Source organism: Mastomys coucha, unplaced genomic scaffold (genome assembly GCF_008632895.1).
Source record: "Mastomys coucha isolate ucsf_1 unplaced genomic scaffold, UCSF_Mcou_1 pScaffold22, whole genome shotgun sequence".
Lineage (NCBI taxonomy): Eukaryota > Metazoa > Chordata > Mammalia > Rodentia > Muridae > Mastomys > Mastomys coucha.
In genome coordinates this window covers 140,249,967-140,272,999 of record NW_022196905.1, presented here as the reverse complement: position 1 = coordinate 140,272,999, position 23,033 = coordinate 140,249,967, and the positions used below count along the sequence as shown (strand labels likewise).

The 23,033-nt window shown below is 37.9% G+C and overlaps 1 protein-coding gene across 2 annotated transcripts in view; it reads left to right on the top strand.

Moving 5' to 3' along the window:
• Positions 1 to 23,033, top strand: part of LOC116071005 (cytochrome P450 3A25) — a 64,623-nt gene that overhangs the window by 19,424 nt on the left and 22,166 nt on the right. For both annotated transcript variants that reach the window (XM_031342380.1, XM_031342381.1), the window contains exons 5-10: positions 7,292 to 7,405; positions 9,002 to 9,090; positions 9,325 to 9,473; positions 10,936 to 11,063; positions 12,357 to 12,423; positions 21,204 to 21,364. In XM_031342380.1, coding sequence (XP_031198240.1) covers positions 7,292 to 7,405; positions 9,002 to 9,090; positions 9,325 to 9,473; positions 10,936 to 11,063; positions 12,357 to 12,423; positions 21,204 to 21,364 — 708 coding nt within the window. The remainder of the gene's footprint in view (positions 1 to 7,291; positions 7,406 to 9,001; positions 9,091 to 9,324; positions 9,474 to 10,935; positions 11,064 to 12,356; positions 12,424 to 21,203; positions 21,365 to 23,033) is intronic.

Genomic DNA, 23,033 nt, shown 5'->3' with positions numbered 1-23,033 from the left:
TTGAGGGACATCTGGGTTGTTTCCAGGTTCTGGCTATTATAAATAAGGCTGCTATGGACATGGTGGAACATGTATCCTTATTACATGTTGCAGTATCTTTTGGGTATATGCTCAGGAGTGGTATAGCTGGGTCCTCCAGTAGAACTATGTCCAATTTCTGGAGGAACCGCCAAACTGATTTCCAGAGTGGTTGTACCAGTTTGCAATCCCACCAGCAATGAAGCAATGTTCCTCTTTCTCCACAACCTCTCCTGCATCTGCGGTCACCAAGTTTTTTTTATCCTAGCCAATCTGACTGGTGTGAGGTGGAATCTCAGGGTTGTTTTGATTTGCATTTCTCTGATAACTAAGGATGTTGAACATTTCTTTAGGTGCTTCTCAGCTATTCGGTGGTCATCAATTGAGAATTCTTTTTTTTACCTCTGTACCCCATTTTTAATAAGGTTATTTCGTTCTGTAGAGTCTACATTCTTTAGTTCTTTGTATACTTTGGATGTTAGCCCTCCATCAGATATAGGGATGGTAAAGATCTTTTCCCAATTTGTTGGTTGCTGTGTTGTCCTATTGACAGTGTCGTTTGCCTTACAGAAGCTTTGCAACTTTATGAGGTCCCATTTGTCAATTCTTGATCTTAGAGCAGAAGCTATTGGTGTTCTCTTCAGGAAAATTTCCCCTGTGCCTATTTGTTCGAGGTTCTTCCCCACTTTCTCTTCTATTAGTTTCAATGTATCTTCTTTGATGTGGAGGTCCCTGATCCACTTGGACTTGAGCTTTGTATAAGGAGAAAGGAATGGATCGATTTGCATTTTCTACACATTAATAGCCAGTTGAGCCAACACCATCTGTTGAAAATGCTGTCTTTTTTCCACTGGATGGTTTTAGCTCCTTTGTCAAACATTAAGTGACCATAGGTGCATGGGTTCATTTCTGGGTCTTCAATTCAGTTCCATTGATCTACCTACCTGTCATTGTATCAATAAAATGCAGTTTTTATCACAATTGCTCTGTAGTACAGCTTAAGGTCCGGGATTGTGATTCCACCAGAGGTTCCTTTATTGTTGAGAATAGTTTTGGCTATCCTGGGTCTTTTGTTGTTCCAGATGAATCTGCCAATTGCTCTTTCTAAGTCTGAAGAATTGAGTTGGAATTTTGATGGAGATTGCATTGAATCTGTAGATTGCCTTTGGTAAGACGGCCATTTTTACTATATTAATCCTGCTAATCCATGAGCATTGGAGATCTTTCCATCTTCTGAGATCTTCAATTTCCTTCTTCAGAGATTTGAAGTTCTTGTCAAATAGATCTTTTACTTGCTTAGTTAGAGTTACACCGAGGTATTTTATATTATTTGTAACTATTGTGAAGGATGTTGTTTTCCTAATTTATTTCTTTGTTTATCCTTTGTGTATAGAAAGGCCTCTGATTTGCTTGAGTTAATTTTATATCCAGCTACTTCGCTGAAGTTGTTCATAAGGTTTGGGAGCTCTCTGGTGGAGTTTTTGGGGTCACTTAAGTATACTATCGTATCATCAGCAAATAGTGATAATTTGATATCTTCCTTTCCAATTCATATCCCTTTGATCTCCTTTTGTTGCCCAAAAGCTCTGGCTATGACTTCAAGTACAATATTGAATAGGTAGGGAGAGAGTGGGCAGCCTTGTCTAGTCCCTGATTTTAATGGGATTGCTTCAAGTTTCTCTCCATTTAGTTTGATGTTGGCTACTGGTTTTCTGTATATTGGTTTTACTATGTTCAAATATGAGCCTTGAATTCCTGATCTTTCCAAGACTTTTATCATGAAGGGATGTTGGATTTTGTCAAATGCGTTCTCAGTATCTAGTGAGATGATCATATGGTTTTTGTCCTTGAGTTTGTTTATGTAGAGAATTACATTAATGGATTTCCGTTTATTGAACCATCCCTGCATCCCTGGGATGAAGCCTACTTGTTCATGGTGGATGATCGTTTTGATGTGTCCTTTGATTCAGTTTGTAAGAATTTTATTGAGTATTTTTGCATTGATATTCATAAGGGAAATTGGTCTGAAGTTTTCTTTCTTCGTTAGGTCTTTGTGTGGTTTAGGTATAAGAGTAATTGTGGCTTCATAGAATGAATTGGGTAGAGTGCCTTCAGTTTCTGTTTTGTTGAATAGTTTAAGGAGTATTATTATTAGGTCTTCTTTGAAGGTTTGATAAAACTCTGCACTAAACCCATCTGGTCCTGGGCTTTTTTTGTTTGGGAGACTATTAATGACTGTTTCTATTTCCTTAGCAGTTATGGGACTGTTTAGATTGTTGATCTGATCTTGATTTAACTTTGGTACCTGGTATCTGTCTAGAAAATTGTCCATTTCATCCAGGTTTTCCAGTTTTGTTGAATATAGGCTTCTGTAATAGGAGCTCATGATTTTCTGGATTTCCTCAGTGTCTGTTGTTATGTCTCCTTTATCATTTCTTATCTTGTTAATTAGGAAAATATCTCTGTGTCCTCTAGTTAGTCTGGCTAAGGGTTTATCTAATTTGTTGACGTTCTCAAAGAACCAGCTCCTGGTTTGGTTGATTCTTTGTATAGTTCTTTTTGTTTCTATTTGGTTGATTTCAGGCCTGAGTTTGATTATTTCCTGCCTTTGACTCCTCTTGGGTGAATTTGCTTCTTTTTGTTCTAGCGCCTTAAGGTATGGTGTCAAATTGCTGGTGTATGCTCTTTCCAGTTTCTTTTTGGAGGAACTTAAAGCTATGAGTTTTCCTTTTAGGACTGCTTTCATTGTTTTGGGTATGTTGTGGCTTCATTTTCATTAAAGTCTAGAAAGTCTTTAATTTCTTTCTTTATTCCTTCCTTGACCAGATTATCATTGAGTAGAGTGTTGTTAAGCTTCCACGTGTATATGAGCATTCTATTGTTTATGTTGTTATTGAGGAGCAGCCTAAGTCCATGGTGATCTGATAGGATGCAAGGAATTATTTGAATCTTCTTGTATCTGTTGAGGCCTGTTTTGTGACCAATTATATGGTCAGTTTTGGAGAAGGTACCATGAGCTGTTCAGAAGAAGGTATATCATTTTGTTTTAGGATAAAAAGTTCTATAGATATATGTTAAATCCATCTGTTTCAAAATTTCTGTTAGTCTCACTGTGTCCTTGTTTAATTTCTGTTTCCAAGATCTGTCAATTGTAGAACGTGGGGTATTCAAATCTCCCACTACTAATGTGTGGTGTGTAATGTGTGCTTTGAGCTTTAGTAAAGTCTCTTTTATGAATGTAGATGTCTTTGCATTTGGAGCATAGAAGTTCAGAATTGAGAGTTCATCTTGGTAGATCATAACTTCGATGAATATGAAGTGTCTCTCCTTATCTTTTTTGATCACCTTAGGGTGAAAGTCAATTTCATTCAATATTAAAATGGCTATTCCAGCTTTTTTCTTGGGGCCATTGGCTTGGAGAATTGTTTTCCAGCCTTTTATTCTGAGGTAGTGTCTGTCTTTGTCACTGAGGTGGGTTTCCTGTACGCAACAAAATGTTGGGTCCTGTTTATGTACCCAATCTGATAGTCTATGTCTTTTTATTGGAGTATTGAGTCCATTGATATTAATAGATATTAAGGAAAATAATTGTTGCTTCCTGTTATTTTTGTAGTTAGAGCTGGCATTCCGTTCATGTGTCTATCTTCTTTTAGTTTTGTTGGAAGATTACATTGTTCCTTTTTCAGGGTTGTAGTTCCCCTTCTTGTGTTGGACTTTTCCATTTATTACTCTTTCAAGGGTTGGATTTGTGGAAATATATTGTGTGAATTTGGTTTTGTCATGGAATACTTTGATTTCTCCGTCTATGGCGATTGAGAGTTTTGCTGGTATAGTAGTCTGGGCTGGCATTTGTGTTCTCTTAGGGTCTGTATGACATCTGTCCAGGATCTTCTAACTTTCATAGTCTCTGGTGAGAAGTCTGGTATAATTCTGATAGGCCTGCCTTTATATGTTACTCGACCTTTTTCCCTTACTGCTTTTAGTACTCTTTCTTTGTTTTGTGCATTTGGTGCTTTGACTATAATGTGGCAGGAAGAATTTCTTTTCTGATCCAGTTGACTTGGGGTTCTATAGCTTCTTGTATGATCACGGGCATCTCTTTCTTTAGGTTAGGGAAGTTTTCTTCTATAATTTTGTTGAAGATATTTACTGGCCCTTTAAGTTGGAGGTCTTCACTCTCTTCTATACCTATTATCCTTAGATTTGGTCTTCTCATTGTGTCCTGGATTTCCTGGATGTTTTGGGTTAGGGTCTTTTTGCTTTTTGCATTTTCTTTGACTGTTCTCTCAATATTGTCTATGTCATCTTCTGCCCCTGAGATTCTCTCTTCTATCTCTTGTATTCTATTAGTGATGCTTGTATCTATGTATCCTGACTTCTATCATAAGATTTCTAATTCCAGTGTTGTCTCTTTTTGTGATTTCCTTATTGTTTCGACTTCCATTTTTAGGTCCTGGATGGTTTTACTCAATTCTTTCACCTGTTTGTTTGTGTTTTCATGCAATTCCTTAAGGGATTTTTGAGTTTGCTCTTTAAGTGCTTCTACTTGTTTACTTGTCATCTCCTGTAATTCTTTATGGGATTTTTTTGTTTCCTCTTTAAGGGCTTATACCTCTTTAACTGTATTCTCCTGTATTTCTTTAAGGGAGTTATTCATGTCCTTCTTAAGTTCCTCTACCAGCATTGTGAGATATGATTTTTGATCCAATTCTTGCTTTTCTGGTGTTTTGGGATATCCAGGACTTGCTGCAGTGGGAGTACTAGGTTCTGATGAAACCAAGTAGTCTTGGTTTCTGTTCGTATGATTCTTGTATTTGCCTTTCGCCATCTCTTAATTTTTGGTGTTAGATGTTCTTAGTGTCTCTGACTAGAGCATATCCTGTCCCTACTGCCCTGCAAGTCCCCTGAGACAAGTGGGGCCTGTGCCTCCTGGCTGGCTGCTCCAGTCTTAGAAACTCACCAGAGAGGAAATGGCCCACGTCTAGTTCTTTGTATATCATTTCGGGAAACTGTTCCCTCCATAGAATTCTTGTAGCATTATGAAAATCTATTCAGAGGCTGAAGAGAGAGATTACTGGTTAAGAGCAGTGGATTTTCTTTACAAGGACCCAGGTTCAATTCCCAGAACACACATGACAATTTACAACTATCTGCAACTCCAGGTCCAGGGATCCAATGCCCTCTTCTGTCCTCTGAGACCACTATAAACATGTGGTGCATAGGCAAACATATAGGAAAAGATCCACACACAAAGTAAATAAATCAAATTTTGTTTTGATTATTGACCTATTTGTGTGAAACCTTTCCTCATTCTACATTTTCTTCTACTAATCAAAATGTCTTTCTGTCCTCCAGGGTCACATCTTATTGATAACTGATTCTGTACATTGAGTTGATTCATTCTACTCACTTTTTTTCTAGAGTTATTTGAAATTTTGTTGACATTTTACCTTTCTAGCAAAAATCAGAACAATCTTGTCTATATTGATAATCATCTCAGTTTGATGAAAATTTGAAACTGATTCATGAGTAAATCAACGCCTCTTCTGTGTTGGGTCATCTAACCCATGTCTATTACATGTTCTACATGATATATATTTGATTGTTACATATTTTGTTAAGTTTATATCTTAGCTATAAATGACTTAACATATATAACATTTCTGGACATGTTTGAATATTGTGTTATATTCTTGATTTTTTCTAATATAATTGATGTTAAATACAAACAATGGATTTTGACTTACCAAATTCACTTATTATTTCTATAAATTCTTTCTGTATACTATTTGATATGTTCTATACAGACAATTATGTGGCCTGAAAATAAGAATTTTTTGCTTATTGATTTCTCATCTGTATGCTTTCTATTTTGTATTCATGCCACATTGCACTAGCTGGCAGTTCTAGGATGAGACTGAATGACAATGCTGAGAGCAGACTTTTAAAATTGCTACAAATCAATGAGTAAAACATTCAGATTTTCACCTCTAAGTGTGAAGTTGACTGAAGGATATTATATGTACTTACACACACACACACACACACACACACACACACACACACACAGATAAAATAGACACATTCCATTAATACAATGTTCATCTATATACATGAATAAAATTCCTAGCAGAGATATAGAATTATCTTTCCTTTTCCTTGTGTCCATGTATGGAAAATTAAGATAAAATGATTGCATTATATCTTGAAATATCAAGCAAATATTTTATACCATCTACAGTTTTTTAAAAACTCACCTAAAATCATCATCCCTATTCTTCAATTCCTCATACTGTTTACACTAGTAATACCTTGAAAAGGCCAGTTGCTATCTTTTACTAATCCATTCTTTTTTTGTCTGTACAGATTTGAAAGACACTGTAGGGCTGTCCTATCTGTTCTCATGGATTCTTCAAGGGTGATTTTCATTTAAAATGAGATTGTCATAAGTTGTACCAAGGGAGGGCCATTGCTGAGGTCTAGGTCTCTCTCTCCCTGGTGCTAAGTCCTGCTGGCTGGGCATGTGTTAGTCAAAAAGGAGGCAATGTATAAATGAGATATTTTATTGTAGGAAGGAGAAAATAAGCCAGTCAAGAAGAGAGAAAGGAGAGGAAGGAGAGGAGAAAAGAAATAGAAAGGAAAAGAAAAGCAAGAGAGGAACAAAGAGCAAGAGAGGAGAGAGAGAGCAAAAGATGGAGAGTATAGACAAAAAGCAAGAGAAAGTTAGGAAGAGCAAGAGGTAGAAGAGGTGGCAAGCTGCCCCTTATATTGTATGGGGCATGGCATGTCTGGCTTGTGGACAGATGACTAAGTGTAAGGTCCAGTAGAATGCTAGGAGCTTGGGGCATTGTCTGCCTGATAGAGCACACATCTCCTGCGGGGGCAGCTAGGAGAGGTTGTGACTGAAGCAGGAACCAAAGTCTCAGGAGTTATGGCTAAACTCCTTCTGCCCCCTGCAAGCAGAAAACTGCTCACGGAGGATCCAGAGCTCAAAGCCAAATATTTGCCTGAGCTTAAGTTGCCTGAGCAGACCACTGCCCCACACTGACCTACAGTCATAGAAAGATGTGAAGGTGTGCCAGATGTATAGAATATATCACCTTCATTTATAAGGAATACAAAAAATTTCAGTAGAAGATTGTTGAATATCTAGTAAGACCCAGATAATTAGTAATATTTGTTAAGCAAATGGTGTTTGTTTAATCTTCTTTCTAAAATTGTGAAGATTATCATAATTTTAATATGATAAACTTTCTTTCCATTTGAACTCTAGACTTTTGGGCCAGTGGGATTTATGAAAAAGGCCATTACTATGTCTGAGGATGAAGAATGGAAAAGACTACGAACACTCCTGTCTCCAACCTTCACCAGTGGCAAACTCAAGGAGGTGATTATGGAGATGGTGTTTACTTAAGGAATAATTCCAGAGACAGGTAGAAACAAGCCTATAGTCACTATCCAAGGGTTGGTCTTCTGAGGTGATGATGGAGAGGATGTTTACTTAAGAAATAAACCAAGACAGGTAGAAAACAAGCCCATAGTCCCTTTCCAAGTGTTAATCCTCTGAGGTGATGATGGAGAGAATGTTTACTTAAGAAACAAATCAAGACAGGTAGAAAACAAGGCCATAGTTCCTTTCCAAGGGTCAGTTCTCTGAGTTACAATTCCTATAAGACGATCTTTTTTCTTCATACTAAGAGGACTCATAATAAAATCAGCTGCAACTCATTGCCTCATGTCTGGGATGATGTGTTTTTCTAGGACCTGAAATTCCACATTTATCTACCGAATAGAAGCATTTTAATTGAGCAACATGGCTGCTCTGGCAAGGGATCACATCCAAAGACCATCTAGGTCTATGTGTTCTGGTTTCAATGCAGGTATATTTTGAATTACTATATGATCTGGCTGGAATTTAGATACAGCCTTAGTACACACATTTTATCCCTAATAATGGAGGTAAGGTTAGTTTGTAGATGGAATCAAACATGTTTGAAAGTGATCTCTAATTGAGGGACAGGGTAGACAATGTGATAAATCAGAGAACGATTTAACAGAATGAGTCCGAGATAGGGTACACCCAACTCTCAAAAGAGCAGACTGGAAAGAGAGTGTTGTGGTAGTTCTCCAATCACAATAAACGCACAAAAAGAAAACACAACTCAGTTATAATATTTATAAACTGCATGCCTGTATTGGGCAGATATACCACTACAGTACTCTATTTCCCAGCTATGAAATATTTTCCTACTTGAAGTTCCTCCAGGCCATGTGCTTTCATATTCCTTCCACTTCCTCTTCCTCTGTCTTCTCTCTCCCTTGTCTCCTTTTCTCTCTTCCTTCTTCCTTTCTCTATGTTCAAAACTTTCAGCCCTACCTTTTCCTTCCACTGCCCAGTCAGAGGTTCTAGCCTTTATTTGAGCAGTTAAGGTGGGGAGGTTCACATGAAATCACCTGAGTACATGATCCACTCCTCGTCCAAGGCAACCCCTCTTGAGAAAGTGGAATTAGCCTCAAAATACAAACAGCACCAGGGCAATCCACAACGAGTGAGGCTACTTAATAGCAGCATTGGGAAAGAGAACAGACTAGACATGGGTGGTGGTGGTGGTAGTGTGTGGCAGTTTTTAGAGACAGGTGGCAGACAGAAAAAGCTAGACACAGGTGAGGACAGAACTATCCAGAGAATGAGAAAGAGCCAGAAGATTAGGATGTATTGTCAAAGTTAGTATAAGAACAACCAGAGAAATTTAGACAGAAGCCAAGAGAAGCTGGATTGAAACAGTTAGCTTGGAAGATTAGAATGTACAAATGCTAGAAGTGTCCATGCTTAGGCATAGACATAGTTAAAACAGAAAAGGAAAAACTCTGGTTTCAGCCCAAGCCATGTGTTTGTACATCTTGGCTACAGCTCTCATTTCATCCCTTTATCTGAGTAAATGAAACTGACATTTACACTCTAGGTGTTGTGTTTTGTGCTTAGATGTTCCCCATCATGAAACAGTATGGAGATATATTGGTGAGAAACTTGAGACGAGAAGAAGAGAAAGGGGATCCCATCAACATGAAAGAGTAAGTAATTGATGGTGTGGTTGATGGGACTATAAGTACCTCAGTGTTCCCTCAAAACTAGGAATAAAACTCCTGCAAACTGACACCAGGTAAAGGCCAAGGTGTGAGTGTAATAGTAGCATGGACCCCACTAATGATCTTCTGTTTCTGTTTCTGAGGCTTCCTGCCTGGGTAACTTGGAAATATGAACTATCTCAGATGCAAATGTTGATTCCTATGTCTTTTTCTACTCAGCATCTTTGGAGCTTATAGCATGGATGTGATCACTGGCACATCATTTGGAGTCAACATCGATTCTCTCAATAATCCACAGGATCCCTTTGTGCAGAAAGCCAAGAAGATCTTAAAATTTCAAATTTTTGATCCATTTATTCTTTCTGTAGGTATGCATACTATTTCGTCTCTCTTTATATCCCTCTCTTCTACATGCCAGTCAATAACATAATTATTAAGATACCGTTCATATGTGAAAATAATGCAATTACATAAAATGTATAATTCATTTTTTGTTCACCAAAGGCCCATACTTCCATCATCACGGTCAACCAGTGAATGTGTTCTCCCAAAAACTATTTCATTCTCATCTTGTATTCCTCTTCACCATAAGAAAATGCCTATCTCACTGTATGCTCCTGTAGTTCTGCCTATTCTGGGCATAGCATCAAAATACAATACAAAAATTTTAAAGAATATATGAAATTTGGCAACAAGTTTCTTTCATTTACCATCATATGTTCAACAGAATTATTTGCTGGAGCGCCCATGTTCTGTAGACAAACCATATTCCACACCATCTGATGGTCATTCAAATTATTTCCAGATTTAGGATATTGTGAATAACGCTGTCATGGACACTGGCATCCAAAAATGGACTCAACATTTGTTTTCACATTTTCTGGGTGGGAAGGTGGTATGGAATTAGTGAATTATTATTATAAAAAATTTTGTTATTTGACATGTTGGGCAACTGAAAAGTTGCTCCCACAACAGCTGCAGCATTCCATTGTGCTGCCAGTAGTTATCAAGGACTCCATTTCCTCTATACCTTTTCTGAAACTTGATTTTTATTCATTACTTTTTAAATTATTACCAACATAGAGCACAATTCAGAGTCCAACATTATGGGGAATTATTTATATTTTTGTTTTAATAATGTTATGCATGAGTTCTATATTTGCATTATTTCTACCCCTCCTTTCCTCCTCAAAATCCTTTCCTGTCCCTAACTCTTTCTCAAATTCATCACTCTTCTCCTTTAAGTACAGTGGTTGCATATATGTGTATTCATATATGTGTGTGTAGATACATATACATGCATGTGCATATGTGTGTATATAAGCATATATATGTGTGTGAGCATATATGTGTATATATGCATATATATGTGTATCTGTACATACACGTATGTATATATCACACTGAATCCATTAAGTATTGCCCTTATATTTGTATGTTTATGACCAAGCACTTGGGATTGGATAGATTATCAGGGTCTTATCCTTGTAGAAAACTGTTGCTTTCTCTCAATAACCACAAATTTCCTGTGGCTTTTAATCTAGAGGTAAGAGCCTGTGAAAATTCTCCTTCCGCATTGGCATGTCAGCCTGTGTTAACATTGCACAGGTCTTGTCTGGACAACAATATCTTTGAGATTTCATGGGTCCAGTTTTCCTGTTATGTCTAGAAGATATAATCTCATGGCAGGCCTCTCCTTTTCTTGCCTTGACAACCTTTCTACCCCCTCACCCATGATTTTTCCTAAGCCTTGGGTATAAGACCTGCATCAGTTGATACTGAGCAGTCCATCATCACTCATTCTCTGCATTTATTTCTTTTTCTTTGTAGTTCTGTTCCCATTTCTTACTCCAATATATGAGATGTTGAATATTTCCATTTTTCCAAGACAATCAATGAACTTTTTCAAAAAATTTGTAAAAAGGATGACAAAAGATCGCCTTGATTCAAATCAGAAGGTAAATGGGACACTACTCTCATATATGTTCAGGGTCTAGTCATGACACTCAGGGTTTGGTTATATATCAGGGTCTCGGTATGTGATTTATGTAATTTCCTTTGTGTTCTCGTAAAAGTAATTAGAGAAAACTATGATTAGAACAAGATGGTGTTTACACCTTAGGGAAATAGTGCTGGGTGATTCGATATGAGAAAGAATGAGAGAAACAGGGCCAAATTTGTCAAAAGGAGGGATAGTTATTATGCACTGAGATAAGTAACAGTCAAGTAACACTGCCACTACCCTTCATGGAAAAAATTTTCAAAAATAGAATTTTCACCAAGAAATTATAACTATTACTATAATTCTGTCTCTAAAGTTACTATCATCAAAAAATGATTTCTATCTTAAACCTCTTATTTTGACATAGTCTCCAACAGAAATATCATCATAACTGGTGGCCCATGTTAAACTTGAGTATGCCTTGCTTTGTATGGGGGTATTTTCTTGACAGTGAGGCCACAAGCCACTCACCCAATAAGTGAACATTTTCTCTGCACAAATAGTTTGCTAGCTGCTAGTCTAGCTTTGTTATTTGTGACCTGAAAGTTACAAAAAGTCTGTTTGCAGATTGGGAAGGAAGGCACCTGTGATGCCACTTAGAATTTTGTAGTATCTGGAGTGTGGAACATCACGGGATGCTCACACAAAACTTTGAAGTGGCCACTACAGATAGAATTAATCAAGAAGGCTGTTGGTTAATCACTGTGGGAAGAGAACTGAGAATTCAAGTTTGGGATCTTTCCTGAGCAAGTGCCCTGAGAGGAGTCAGAAGCTCTCTGGCCAGGAGTCTGTTCATGAGTCAAAAACACAGATCAGAGGAACAAAGACCAAAAGCTGCATTTCTCTCTGGGAGATGTCCTGCTCCCCAAGGCTTGCTGGTAGATGCTTTTATTTTCTTTTAATTTTAAGTGTACAGGTGCTGTTTTTCTACCTGTATGCCCATGCACCATGTATGTGAAGTGCCTGCAGAGACCAGAAGAGGACATCGGAGTCTCTGGAATTAAAGTTATAAGTAGTTATGAATCACCATGAAGGTTCTGTGAACCTAACCCAGGTCCTCTGCAAGATCATTCAGTACTCATAACCACTGAGTACTTTTTCAAACCCCATAGATGTTTGCATTTATTGATGACACAAGCCACTCTTGTAAACTCCTGGAGACCATATTCTTAGAAGGGAGGTGAACCCTTGTTTCAAGTCTGACTCCCAACTCACTGTCCATCATTGACATTTCTCTTTCTGCTTCCAGAACCGAGTGGATTTTCTTCAACTGATGATGAATACTCAGAACTCCAAAGGCCAAGAGTCCCAGAAAGGTAATCCATAATGCTTAACAGTGTGTGGATCAAGAAGCGCAGAGGGAAGAGTATGTCTGGACATGTGCATGCCCGGGTAGGGGTAGTGTTACAGGCATGGGAGCATTTATGTCAAATTTTAGAAGGACACCCACATCATGCACATGGATAGTATGTATGGTATCCTCAGGAACTTTCTAGAAGGGCACCGATATAAGTGTGATCAGAGCCAGTAGGGCAGCCACAGAGAAGCACTTCATTCCCAGAAGTCCTCATTGCCTGAGCAAATTCTGATTATCAGATTGTCCCATCCTACTGATTCTGGATCTCTGCCTAGGAATTTGTATCTGGACACTCGCAGGAAGTACACTGTCCAGCAGTAGGGATGACCACTAAGAGTGTGTGGTAAAATTGTGTTCACCTGCTTCATCTGCAGTTTACTTTTACCTCTCTGTGTAAACAGCATCTGGGAAACAGTATACCCTGCTCCTCTTCATTCTTTTCCCATGGTTTCATAATATCTGTGGATCCTTTGAGATGGAAACTGTTGTTACTGTTATAGCGACAGAATGATGGCCTTCCAGCTCCATCATTTATTCTGTTCTCACCAATCATCACTCAGCATATGGAATCTTGTGCTATATACAATTTAAAAATTTTAAGTTCTATTCTTAACTATTTAAAAAATGTGTTCATTTGTGTCTAGCAGTATTATCTCCTGCATTCTCTGCTATGCTCCTTTGATAATTAGTTATTTTACATTCAACTGTCTTATACTTGTCTACTCAGTACCCTTTGTGTGATGTTTGTAGGTCTTGCTATTTCTTTTATTTTAGTTTCTTTTTATTATTTTGTGTGTTGTTTATTGTGTTGTGACATGTATGTGTGTTTGTATGTGGTATGTGTAGTGTGCAGTGTGTGTTATATGTGTGTATATTTGTATGTGATATGTATGGTTTGTAGTATGTATAAGTGTGGTATGTATGCGATGTGGGTGAGTATGTGTGTGGTGTGTGGTATGCTCAAAGACCAAAGGAGAATGTTGGTAGTCTGTCCTGTTGCTGACTTATATATTTGAAGCAGGGTCTCTAAATGAATCTGGATCTAGTTTGGTAGCTACCAAGCCCCAGCAACCTTCCTGTCTCTATTCCCACTTTAATGGAATTATGAGAATAGGTGACCAAATCTATTTATGTAAGTTCTGTGATTTGAACTCAGGTCCTCCTTACTTGAACAAAAGGAGCACTTACTCTCTGATCCATCACTCTAGCCCCCTTTCATTTAAGTTTTCTTTCATTTATTAGATGTTTTTCTTTATTTACATTTCAATTGTTCTCTCTTTTACAGGTTTTCCCTCTGAAAAGCCTCCTATTACCTCCCCCTTCCCAACACCCCCTGCTCACCTACTCACCCTTTCCCACTTCCTGGCCCTAGCATTCTCCTACACTGGGTCATAGAGCCTTCATAGGACTATGGGCGTCTCCTCCCATTGATGACCAACTAGGCTATCCTCTACTACATATGCAGCTGGAGCTATGAGTCCTACCATATGTACTCTTTGGTTGGTGTTTTAGTCCCTGGGAGCTCTGGGGGTACTGGTTAGTGAATCTTGTTCCTCCTATGGGGCTGCAAAGCCCTTCTGCTACTTGGGTCCTTTCTCTGGCTCCTTCATTGGGGACCCTGTGCTCAGTCCAATGGATAGCTCTGAGCATCGAGTTCTGTATTTGTTAGACACTGGCAGTGGCTCTCAGGAGCCAGCTATATCTGGCTCTTGTCAGCAAGCACTTGTTGTCATCTATGAGTGTCTGGGTTTTGTGATTGTATATGGGATGGATCCCCATGTAGGACAATCTCTGGATTGTCATTCCTTCAGTCTCTGCTCTACACTTTGTCTTTGTAATTCCTTCCATGGATATTTTGTTCCCCCTTCTAAGAAGGATCAAAGTATCCACACTTTGGTCTTCCTTCTTCTTAGTTTTCATGTGGTTTGTGGATTGTATCTTGGGTATTCTGAGTTTCTGTGCTAATATCCACTTGTTAGTGAGTACATACCATGTGTGTTCTTTTGTGATGAGGTTATCTCATTCATAATGATATCCTCCAAATCCATCCATTTCCCTAAGAATTTCATAAATTCACTCTTTTAATAACTGAATAGTACTCCATTGTGTAAATGTACCACATTTTCTGTATCCATTCTTCTGTTGAGGGACATCTGGGTTCTTTACAGCTTCTGGATATTATAAATAAGGGTGCTATGATCATAGTGGAGCATGTGTCCTTATTACATGTTGGTGCATCTTCTGGGTAGATGCACAGGAGTGGTATAGCTGGGTCCTCAGATAGTACTGTGTCCAATTTTCTGAGGAACCACCAAACTGATTTCACTGTACCAGCTTGCAATCCCACCAGCAATGAAGGAGTGTTCCTCTTTCTCTACAACCTTGCCAGTGACTGCTGTCATCTGAGTTTTTGATCTTAGCCATTCTGACTGATATGAAGTAGAATTTCAGGGTCGTTTTGATTTGTATTTCCCTGATGACTAAAAATGTTGAAAATTTCTTTAGGTGCTTCCCAGCCATCTGGTATTCATCAATTGAGAATTCTTTGTTTAGCTATGTACCCCATTTTTTAGTAGGTTATTTGGTTCTCTGGAATCTAACATCTTGAGTTCTTTGTATCTATTGGATATAAGCTCTCTATCAGATGTAGGATTGGCAAAGACGTTTTCTCAATCTGTTGGTGCTGTTTTGTCCTATTGACAGTGTCCTTTACACTACAGAAGCTTTGTAATTTTATGAGGTCCCATTTGTCAATTCTTGATCTTGGAGCATAAGCTATTCATGTTCTGTTCAGGAATTTTTCCCCTGTGCCTATGTGCTTGAGGCACTTCCCTACTTTCTTTTCTATTAGTTTCAGTGTATCTGGTTTTAAATGGAGGTCCTTGATCCACTTGGACTTGAGCTTTGTACAAGGAGATAAGAATGGATCAATGTGCTTTCATCTACATGGTAACTGCCAGTTGAGCCAGGATAATTTGTTGAAAAATTTTGTTTTGTTTTTCCACTGGATGGTTTTAACCCCTCTGTCAAAGGTTAAGTGACTTTAGGTTTGTGGGTTCTTCTCTGGGTCTTCAATTCTATTCTCTTGCTCTACCTGTCTGTCATTGTGCCAATACCATGCATTTTTTATCACAATTGCTCTGTAGTACACCTTGACATTAGAGATGGTAATTCTACAAGAAATTCTTTTATTGTTGAGAATAATTTTTGCTATCCTAGGTTTTATGTTATTCCAGATTAATTTGCAAATTGCTCTTTCTAACTCTGTGAAGAATTGAGTTGGAATTTTGATGAGGATTGCATTGAATCTGTAGATTGCTTTTGGCAAGATGGATATTTTTGCTATACTAATCCTGCCAATCCATGTGTATGGGCAATCTTTCTATTTTCTGAGATCTTCTTTAATTTCTTTCTCCAGAGAATTGAAGCTCTTGTCACACAGATCTTTCACTTGCTTAGAGTCACACCGAGGTATTTTATATTATTTGTGACTATTGTGGAGGATGTTCTTTCCCTAATTTCTTTCTTAACCTGTTTATCCTTTGTATAGAGGAAGGACATTGGTTTGTTTGAGTTAATTTTATATCCAGCTACTTTGCTGAAGTTGTTTATCAGGTTTAGGAATTCTCTGGTCACATTTTCTGGGATCACTTAAGTATACTACCATGTCATCTTCAAATAGTCATAATTTGACTGCTTCCTTTCCAATTTTTATCCCTTTATTCTCTTTTTGTTGTCTAATTACTCTGTCTGGGACTTCAAGTAGTATATTGAATAGGTAGAGAGAGAGTGGGCATCCTTGTCTAGTCCCTGATTTTAGTGGGATTGTTTCAAATTTCTCTTCATTTAGTTTGATGCTGGCTACTGGTTTGCTGTATATTGCTTTTATTATATTTAAGTATGGGCCTTGAATTTCTGGTCTTTCCACGACTATTATCATGAAGGGGTGTTGGATTTTTGTCAAATGCTTTCTCAGTATCTAATGAGATGATCATATGTTTTTGTTTCTTTGAGTTTTTTATATAGTGAATTATGTTGATGGATTTCCACATATTGAAGCATCAATATATGGAAATGGATGAAGCCTACTTGATTATGATGGATGATCATTTTGATGGGTTCTTTATTCCATTTGCAAGAATTTTATTGAGTATTTTTGCATTGATATTCATAAGGGAGATTGGTTTCAAGATTTTTGGGGGGGTCTTTGTGTGGTTTAGGTATCAGAGTAATTGTGGCTTCAGAGAATGAACTGGGTAGAATACCTTATCTTTGGATTTCGTGGAATAGTTTGAGGAGTGTTGGTATTAGGTATTAGAACTCTGCAATAAGCCATCTGTTCCTGGGCTATTTTTGTTTGGGAGACTATTAATGACTGTTTCTATTTCTTTAGGGTATATGGGACTGTTTAGATCATTTATCTGACATTGATTTAACTTTAGTACCTAGTATCTGTCTAGAAAATTATCCATTTCATCAAGGTTTTCCAGTTTTTTTAATATAGTCTTTTGTAGTAGTATCTGATAACTTTTTTGATTTCCTCAGTTTCTGTTGTTATATCTCCCTTTTCATTTATGATCTTGTTAATTAGGATACTCTCTCTGTGCCCTCTAGTTAGTCTGGCTAAAGAGTTATCTATTTTCTTGATTTTCTCAAAGAACCAGCTCATCCTTTGGTTGATTGTTTGTATAGTTCTTTTTGTTTCCATTTGGTTGATTTCAGCACCGAGTTTGATTATTTCCTGTGATGACTCCTCTTGGGTGACTTGGTTCTTTTCTTTTCCTAGAGCTTTCAGATGTGCTGTCAAATTGCTGGTGTATTCTCTCTACAGTTTCTTTTTGGAGGCATTTAGAGCTATGAATTTTAGGACTGCTTTCATTGTGTCCCATAAGTTTGGGTATGTTGTGGCATCATTTTCATTAAACTCTAAAGTCTTTTTCTTTCTTTCTTTCTTTCTTTCTTGACCAGGTTATCATTGAGTAGAGTGTTGTTAAGCTTCCACGTGTATATGGGCTTTCTAATGTTTATGTTATTTTGAGGAGCAGCCTTAGTCCATGGTGATCAATAGTATGCAAGGAATTATTTCAATCTTCTTGTATCTGTTGAGGCCTGATTTGTGACTGATTATATGGTCAATTTTGGAGAAGGTACCATGAGGTGCTGAGAACATATATCCTTTAGTTTTAGGGTGAAATGTTCTATACATATCTGTTAAATTCATTTGTTTCATAACTTCTGTTAGTCTCATTGTGTCTTTGTTTAGTTTCTGTTTCCATGATCTGTCCATTGCAGAGAGTAGAGTGTTGAAGTCTCCCACTTTCATTGTGTGTGGTGCAATGTGTGCTTTGACCTTTAGTAAAGTTTCTTTTATGAATGTAGATGCCTTTGCATTTGGAGCATAGAGGTTCATAATTGAGAGTTCATCTTGGTAGATCTTACCTTTGATGAGTATGAAGTGTCCCTTCTTATCTTTTTTGATCACTTTAGGTTGAAAGTTGATTTTATTTGATATTAAAATGGCTACTCCAGCTTGTTTCTTGAAACTATTCTTAGAAAATTGTTTTCAAGCCTTTTATTCTGAGGTAGTGTCTCTCTTTGTCACTGAGGTGGGTTTCCTATATGCAATAAAATATTAGGTCCTGTTTATATACCCAGTCTGATAGCCTATGTCTTTTTATTGGGGAATTGAGTCCATTGATATTCAAAGATATTAAGGAGATTTAGTTTTTGTTTCCTGCTATTTTTGTTATTGGAGTTGGAATTCTGTTCATGAGACTTTCTTCTTTTATTTGTGTTGAAAGATTATTTTCTTGACTTTTTTAGGATATAGTTTCCCTTCTTGTGTATGAGTTTTCAATTTATTACCCTTTGAAGGGCTGGATTTGTGGAGAGATATTGTGTAAATTTGGTTTTGTCATAGAATACCTTGGTTTCCCCATCTATGGTAATTGAGAGTTTTGCTGGGTATAGTAGGTTGCCTGCCTGGTATTTTTGTTTTCTTAAGGTCTGTATGAAATATGCCCAAGATATTCTGGTTTTCATAGTCTCTGGAGAGAAGTCTGGTGTAATTCTGATAATTCTGACTTCATAAGTTACTTGACCTTTTTCCCTTACTTCTTTTAATATTCTTTCTTTGTGTGGAGCCTGTAGGACCCGCATAGAGAAGCATTTCATGCCCAGAAAACCTCAGTGCTGGGTAGTCTATGAGAAAGCAAATTCTGACTATCATATTATCCCATCCCACTGATTTAGATCTCTGCCTAGAAATTTGTATCCAGGCCCTCCCAAGAAGCACACTGTCTAGTGGTAAGGATGACCACTGGGAGTGCATGGTGGAATTATGTTCACCAGCTTCACTAGCAGTTTATTTTTACTTCTCCATGTAAATAGCATCTAGCAAACAGTATTCCTTGATCTTCTTCATTCTTTCCCCCCTGGTTTGATATCACCTGTGAATGTTTTGAGATGTAAATTGTTATCACTGTTATAGCTACAGAATGGTGGCCTTCCAGCTCCATCATTTTTTTCTGTTCCCACCAGTCATCACTCAGCATATAGGAATGTTTAAAAATTTTAAATTGTGTCCTTATTTTACAAAATGTATTCACTTGGTTCTACTGGTATGACCTCCTGTATTCCCTGATATTATTATTTTTTGATTACTAGTTATTTTACATTCAACTATCTTATGTATGTCTTCTTAGGGCCCTTTGTGTGACTTTGTGAGTCTTTACCATTTCTTTGATTTTAATTTCTTTTTATTTTTTGTGTTTGTATGTGTGTGGTGTGTAGTATGATATATATGTATATGTAATATGGTGTATGTGTGTGTGATGTGTGTGGTATGTATGTTGTGTGTATGTATTTGTATGTGAGGTGTGTATGTGGTATGTGTGAGTATGTGTGTGGTGTGTTCACAAACACCAAAGGAGAATTTTGGTATTCTGTTCTGTTGCTGTCTTATTCAATTGAAGCAGAGTCTCTAAATGAATCTGGATTTAGTCTAGCAGGCACCAAGTCCCAGTGCCCATCCGTCCTATCTCCATTCCCACCTTGATGGAATTACCAGAATGAGTGACCACACTTATTTATGTGAGTTCTGTGATTTGAACTCAGGTCCTCCCACTTTCATAAAAAGAGGTCTTACTCTCTGAGCCATCTCTCTTGTCCCCCTTTATTTATGTTTTCTTAAACTGATAATGAGCAGCAGCAGAAGCAGCATTGTGTGTGTGGTATGGAAGGGTGCATCTGCTGTGATATGCATGTGGATATCACAAGATAACTTTGTAGAGTCACGTCTTTCTGTACACCTTCACAAAGGTCCAGGAACCAAAGTCAGCCCACCTGGCCCCTCCAAGTATTTTTATCTACTGATCCATATTACCAGCCCTTATATAACTTTCATTTCATATAGGAATGAAAGTTATATAAGGTTCTTAATTAGTAAGGCCATTTCTGGTCATTGAAGAACTGAGAAGGAAGTATAGGGCTTCTAATCTACTAGTGCCCATGGATACATGTAACACTCACTCCACCATCCAATAACTCTGGCCTGCAGAGTAGTGCATGTGGTATAATATGGACCTATACTGAGATCGTTCACATAAGGGTGAATCCTGCTCTCTCTATTCTATGGGTTTTGGTCAGTGCATAGTGGTGCCCATCATGGTCCAACATGGTGGGAGATGTCATAGCATCAATAGTTCAAGGCAGCTTCTCATATTTCATCCACAGCCAGGAAATATGACTGCTGTTGCTCAGCTTGCTTTCTCCTTTTCTTTCAGTCCAGGAAGCTAGCTCATGGGATGGTGCCACAATTAAGATAGGTCATCCAGGACTGGAGCAGTGGCTCAGCAGTTAGGAATACTTGTTGCTATTCCAATGCTCACAGCCAGTAACTCTAGTTTCAGGGAATCTGACACCATCTTCTGGCCTCCATGGACACACAGACACACATACACATACACACAAACACACACAAATACACACACACAAGTAAATATTTAGAAACAATATGCATAAACTTAATCAAGGCAAAACATAATAAGTATATCCAGAAAGCAACTAAATCTAGATAATAAAACAATAGCATTCCAGGAAGCTTGTCTGATAGGTGATTCCAGATCCTGTCAGGTTAACAATCACTGTCAACTATGACAATACTTTGTATTTATCCCACACTATGATTACAGTATAAGATGGAGAGAATCCTGTCTCTTGAAACTGTCCTGTCGTGATGATAGAAATTTGGCCTAACAGGGTCAACAATAATATATATCTTAAATTATAAATCCTGGATTATAATAATCTGACCTTGGAACTGAAGAGATGGCTCAGCAGTTAAGAGTACTGACTGCTTTTCCAGAGGACCTGGATTACATTCATAACACATTCCATTCACATGGCAGATCATAGGCATTTGTAATTCCAATCACATGGGATTGGATATCACAGGTCCTCTCCTGGCCTCCCTGGACACCAGGTATAAATGTGGTTCACAGATATACATGCAGATAAAACAGGCATGCACATAAAATATATTTAAAGTATAACAATAATTTGACCTTTCCCTATTGTTTCAAACAGACACCAGAGTGGAACTCAGCCCAGTTACTGTGAACTGCCATTCTCTGTTCTTCTCTAGACAGCTGGGAGTACCATTTGAATTTCTTCTCATCTCCACTATGATGATCTGCTTTGTCCTTCCTTATCTGAAATGTTTTTTTTTTTTCCTTTTAGCTCTTTCTGACCTAGAAATGGCAGCACAAACCGTTATTTTTATTTTTGGAGGCTATGATGCAACAAGCACCTCCATTTCCTTTATAATGTATGAACTGGCCACTCACCCTGATGTGCAAAAGAAACTTCAGGATGAGATTGACAGAACTCTGCCCAATAAGGTGAGTGACTGGTACCCAGAGAGGGACGGCAGAGGTAAGAGACTAACAAGAATATGTATCACTTGCAATGAAAATTTTTACAATCGTTCTTCTACCCAGCAAGAGTCTAAAAGAGAAATAAAAGGGGGGGCATAAGAAATGAATGTGACCCATAAGAGAGCTGGTTCCGGTGGATTTCTTATATATAATGACAATAAAGCCAGGTAGGAGATACCCAGGAAACCTGTATGACTCTTAAGAATAAGCATCAATCCCCACATCTCTGGACAGTTATCTCTGCTGATATCTGTGGGGTTCTGTCCTGGCTATCTAAGGTGTGCTAGCCTGGCCTTCACTGATCTCAGCAGGCTGACTAGACATTACTCTCAATGACTCTGACATCCAATCCAATAGCATGACATTTATGTGTGTGATGTATATGAGTTGAGCTAAGAAGTTTTTCTTTCCTAGGATTGGTAATTGCATAGATTATATATCAGACTACTTCCTGTTTGAAGCCTTGGGTGCTAGCTAACATCAATTTAATAGTTTCTTTGAGTATCAGTGCCCTCTGCTGAAAATAGCCTTCATTATACTCAGTGTGCTGAACAGGTTCTCTAATTCTCATGGGAGTCTCCAGACAATGTTTCAATGCTAGGTGTATGTGTATGCACTCGGTGATATAGCTTTAGGTAAAGAAGCCATGGGATGATCTATTGTCTCTAGCTCCCAAGACAATTATTTATTATTATCATTGTTTTTATTGTTTTATTTACTCTATGTGTGTGTGTGCATAAGTGTCTGTGCCACAGCACTCACGTGGAGGTCAGAGAATAACTTGCAGGAATCAAATTCCTATTTCCACAGTTTTGTTGCTAGAGATGGAGTTCATGCCATCAGACTTGGCACCAAACACCTTTTCCCTGTCACCCATCTCACAAGCCTTTTAAACCAAACTAAACCTATACAGGATAGTCTTTTGAATGTCACACAAGGTAACAGACATAATAATAACCATACTGTCACCATCTTCTTGCTCTACTGAGAGGTTTGGAATTGTGAAGTTACTTGGGAGTCATGTGGCTGTTCAACAAGAGAAATACATCTCTTCCAGAATTCATCATCAGGTCTAGAAGCAGCAACTGTTATGCCCACCCAGCTACCAAGGACACTATTGAGCATGGCATCTGATCCCCACTGGAAATGGCTTTTATCATTTTAAAATTTATACCCTTTTAAAAGTTAGCATACAAAGCAATGTGAGTCACTGGGCCATTCTCATATTATGGCATTAAAGCTGACTCCTGTTCATCCTCCTCCCATTTTGCCCTCCCCAATCCTTGACCTCTCTTACCAGGATTCTCCCTTCCCCTAAATTGTATGTGGATCTGTTTTCTTTTCACATCTCTTTCTCTCCCTCCTTCACTCACTCTCTGTTTCTCTGTCTTTCTGTTTTCTTCTCCCTATCTCCTGCCTGGACTGTTTCTCTCCCTCCCTTCACACTCTTTTTGATTCTGGTTTGCATTACTTGACCTAATGATCTCTAAGTGCACCTGTTTCCAGAAAACAGTATGGTTTTATATCTCTGTAGTTAAAAATTGCTTTTTTTTTTTTTACTTTTCTTTTTTGTTTATTTTAGATATTTTCTTTATTTACATGCGAATTTCTCCATTCCCAGTTTCCCCTCCAA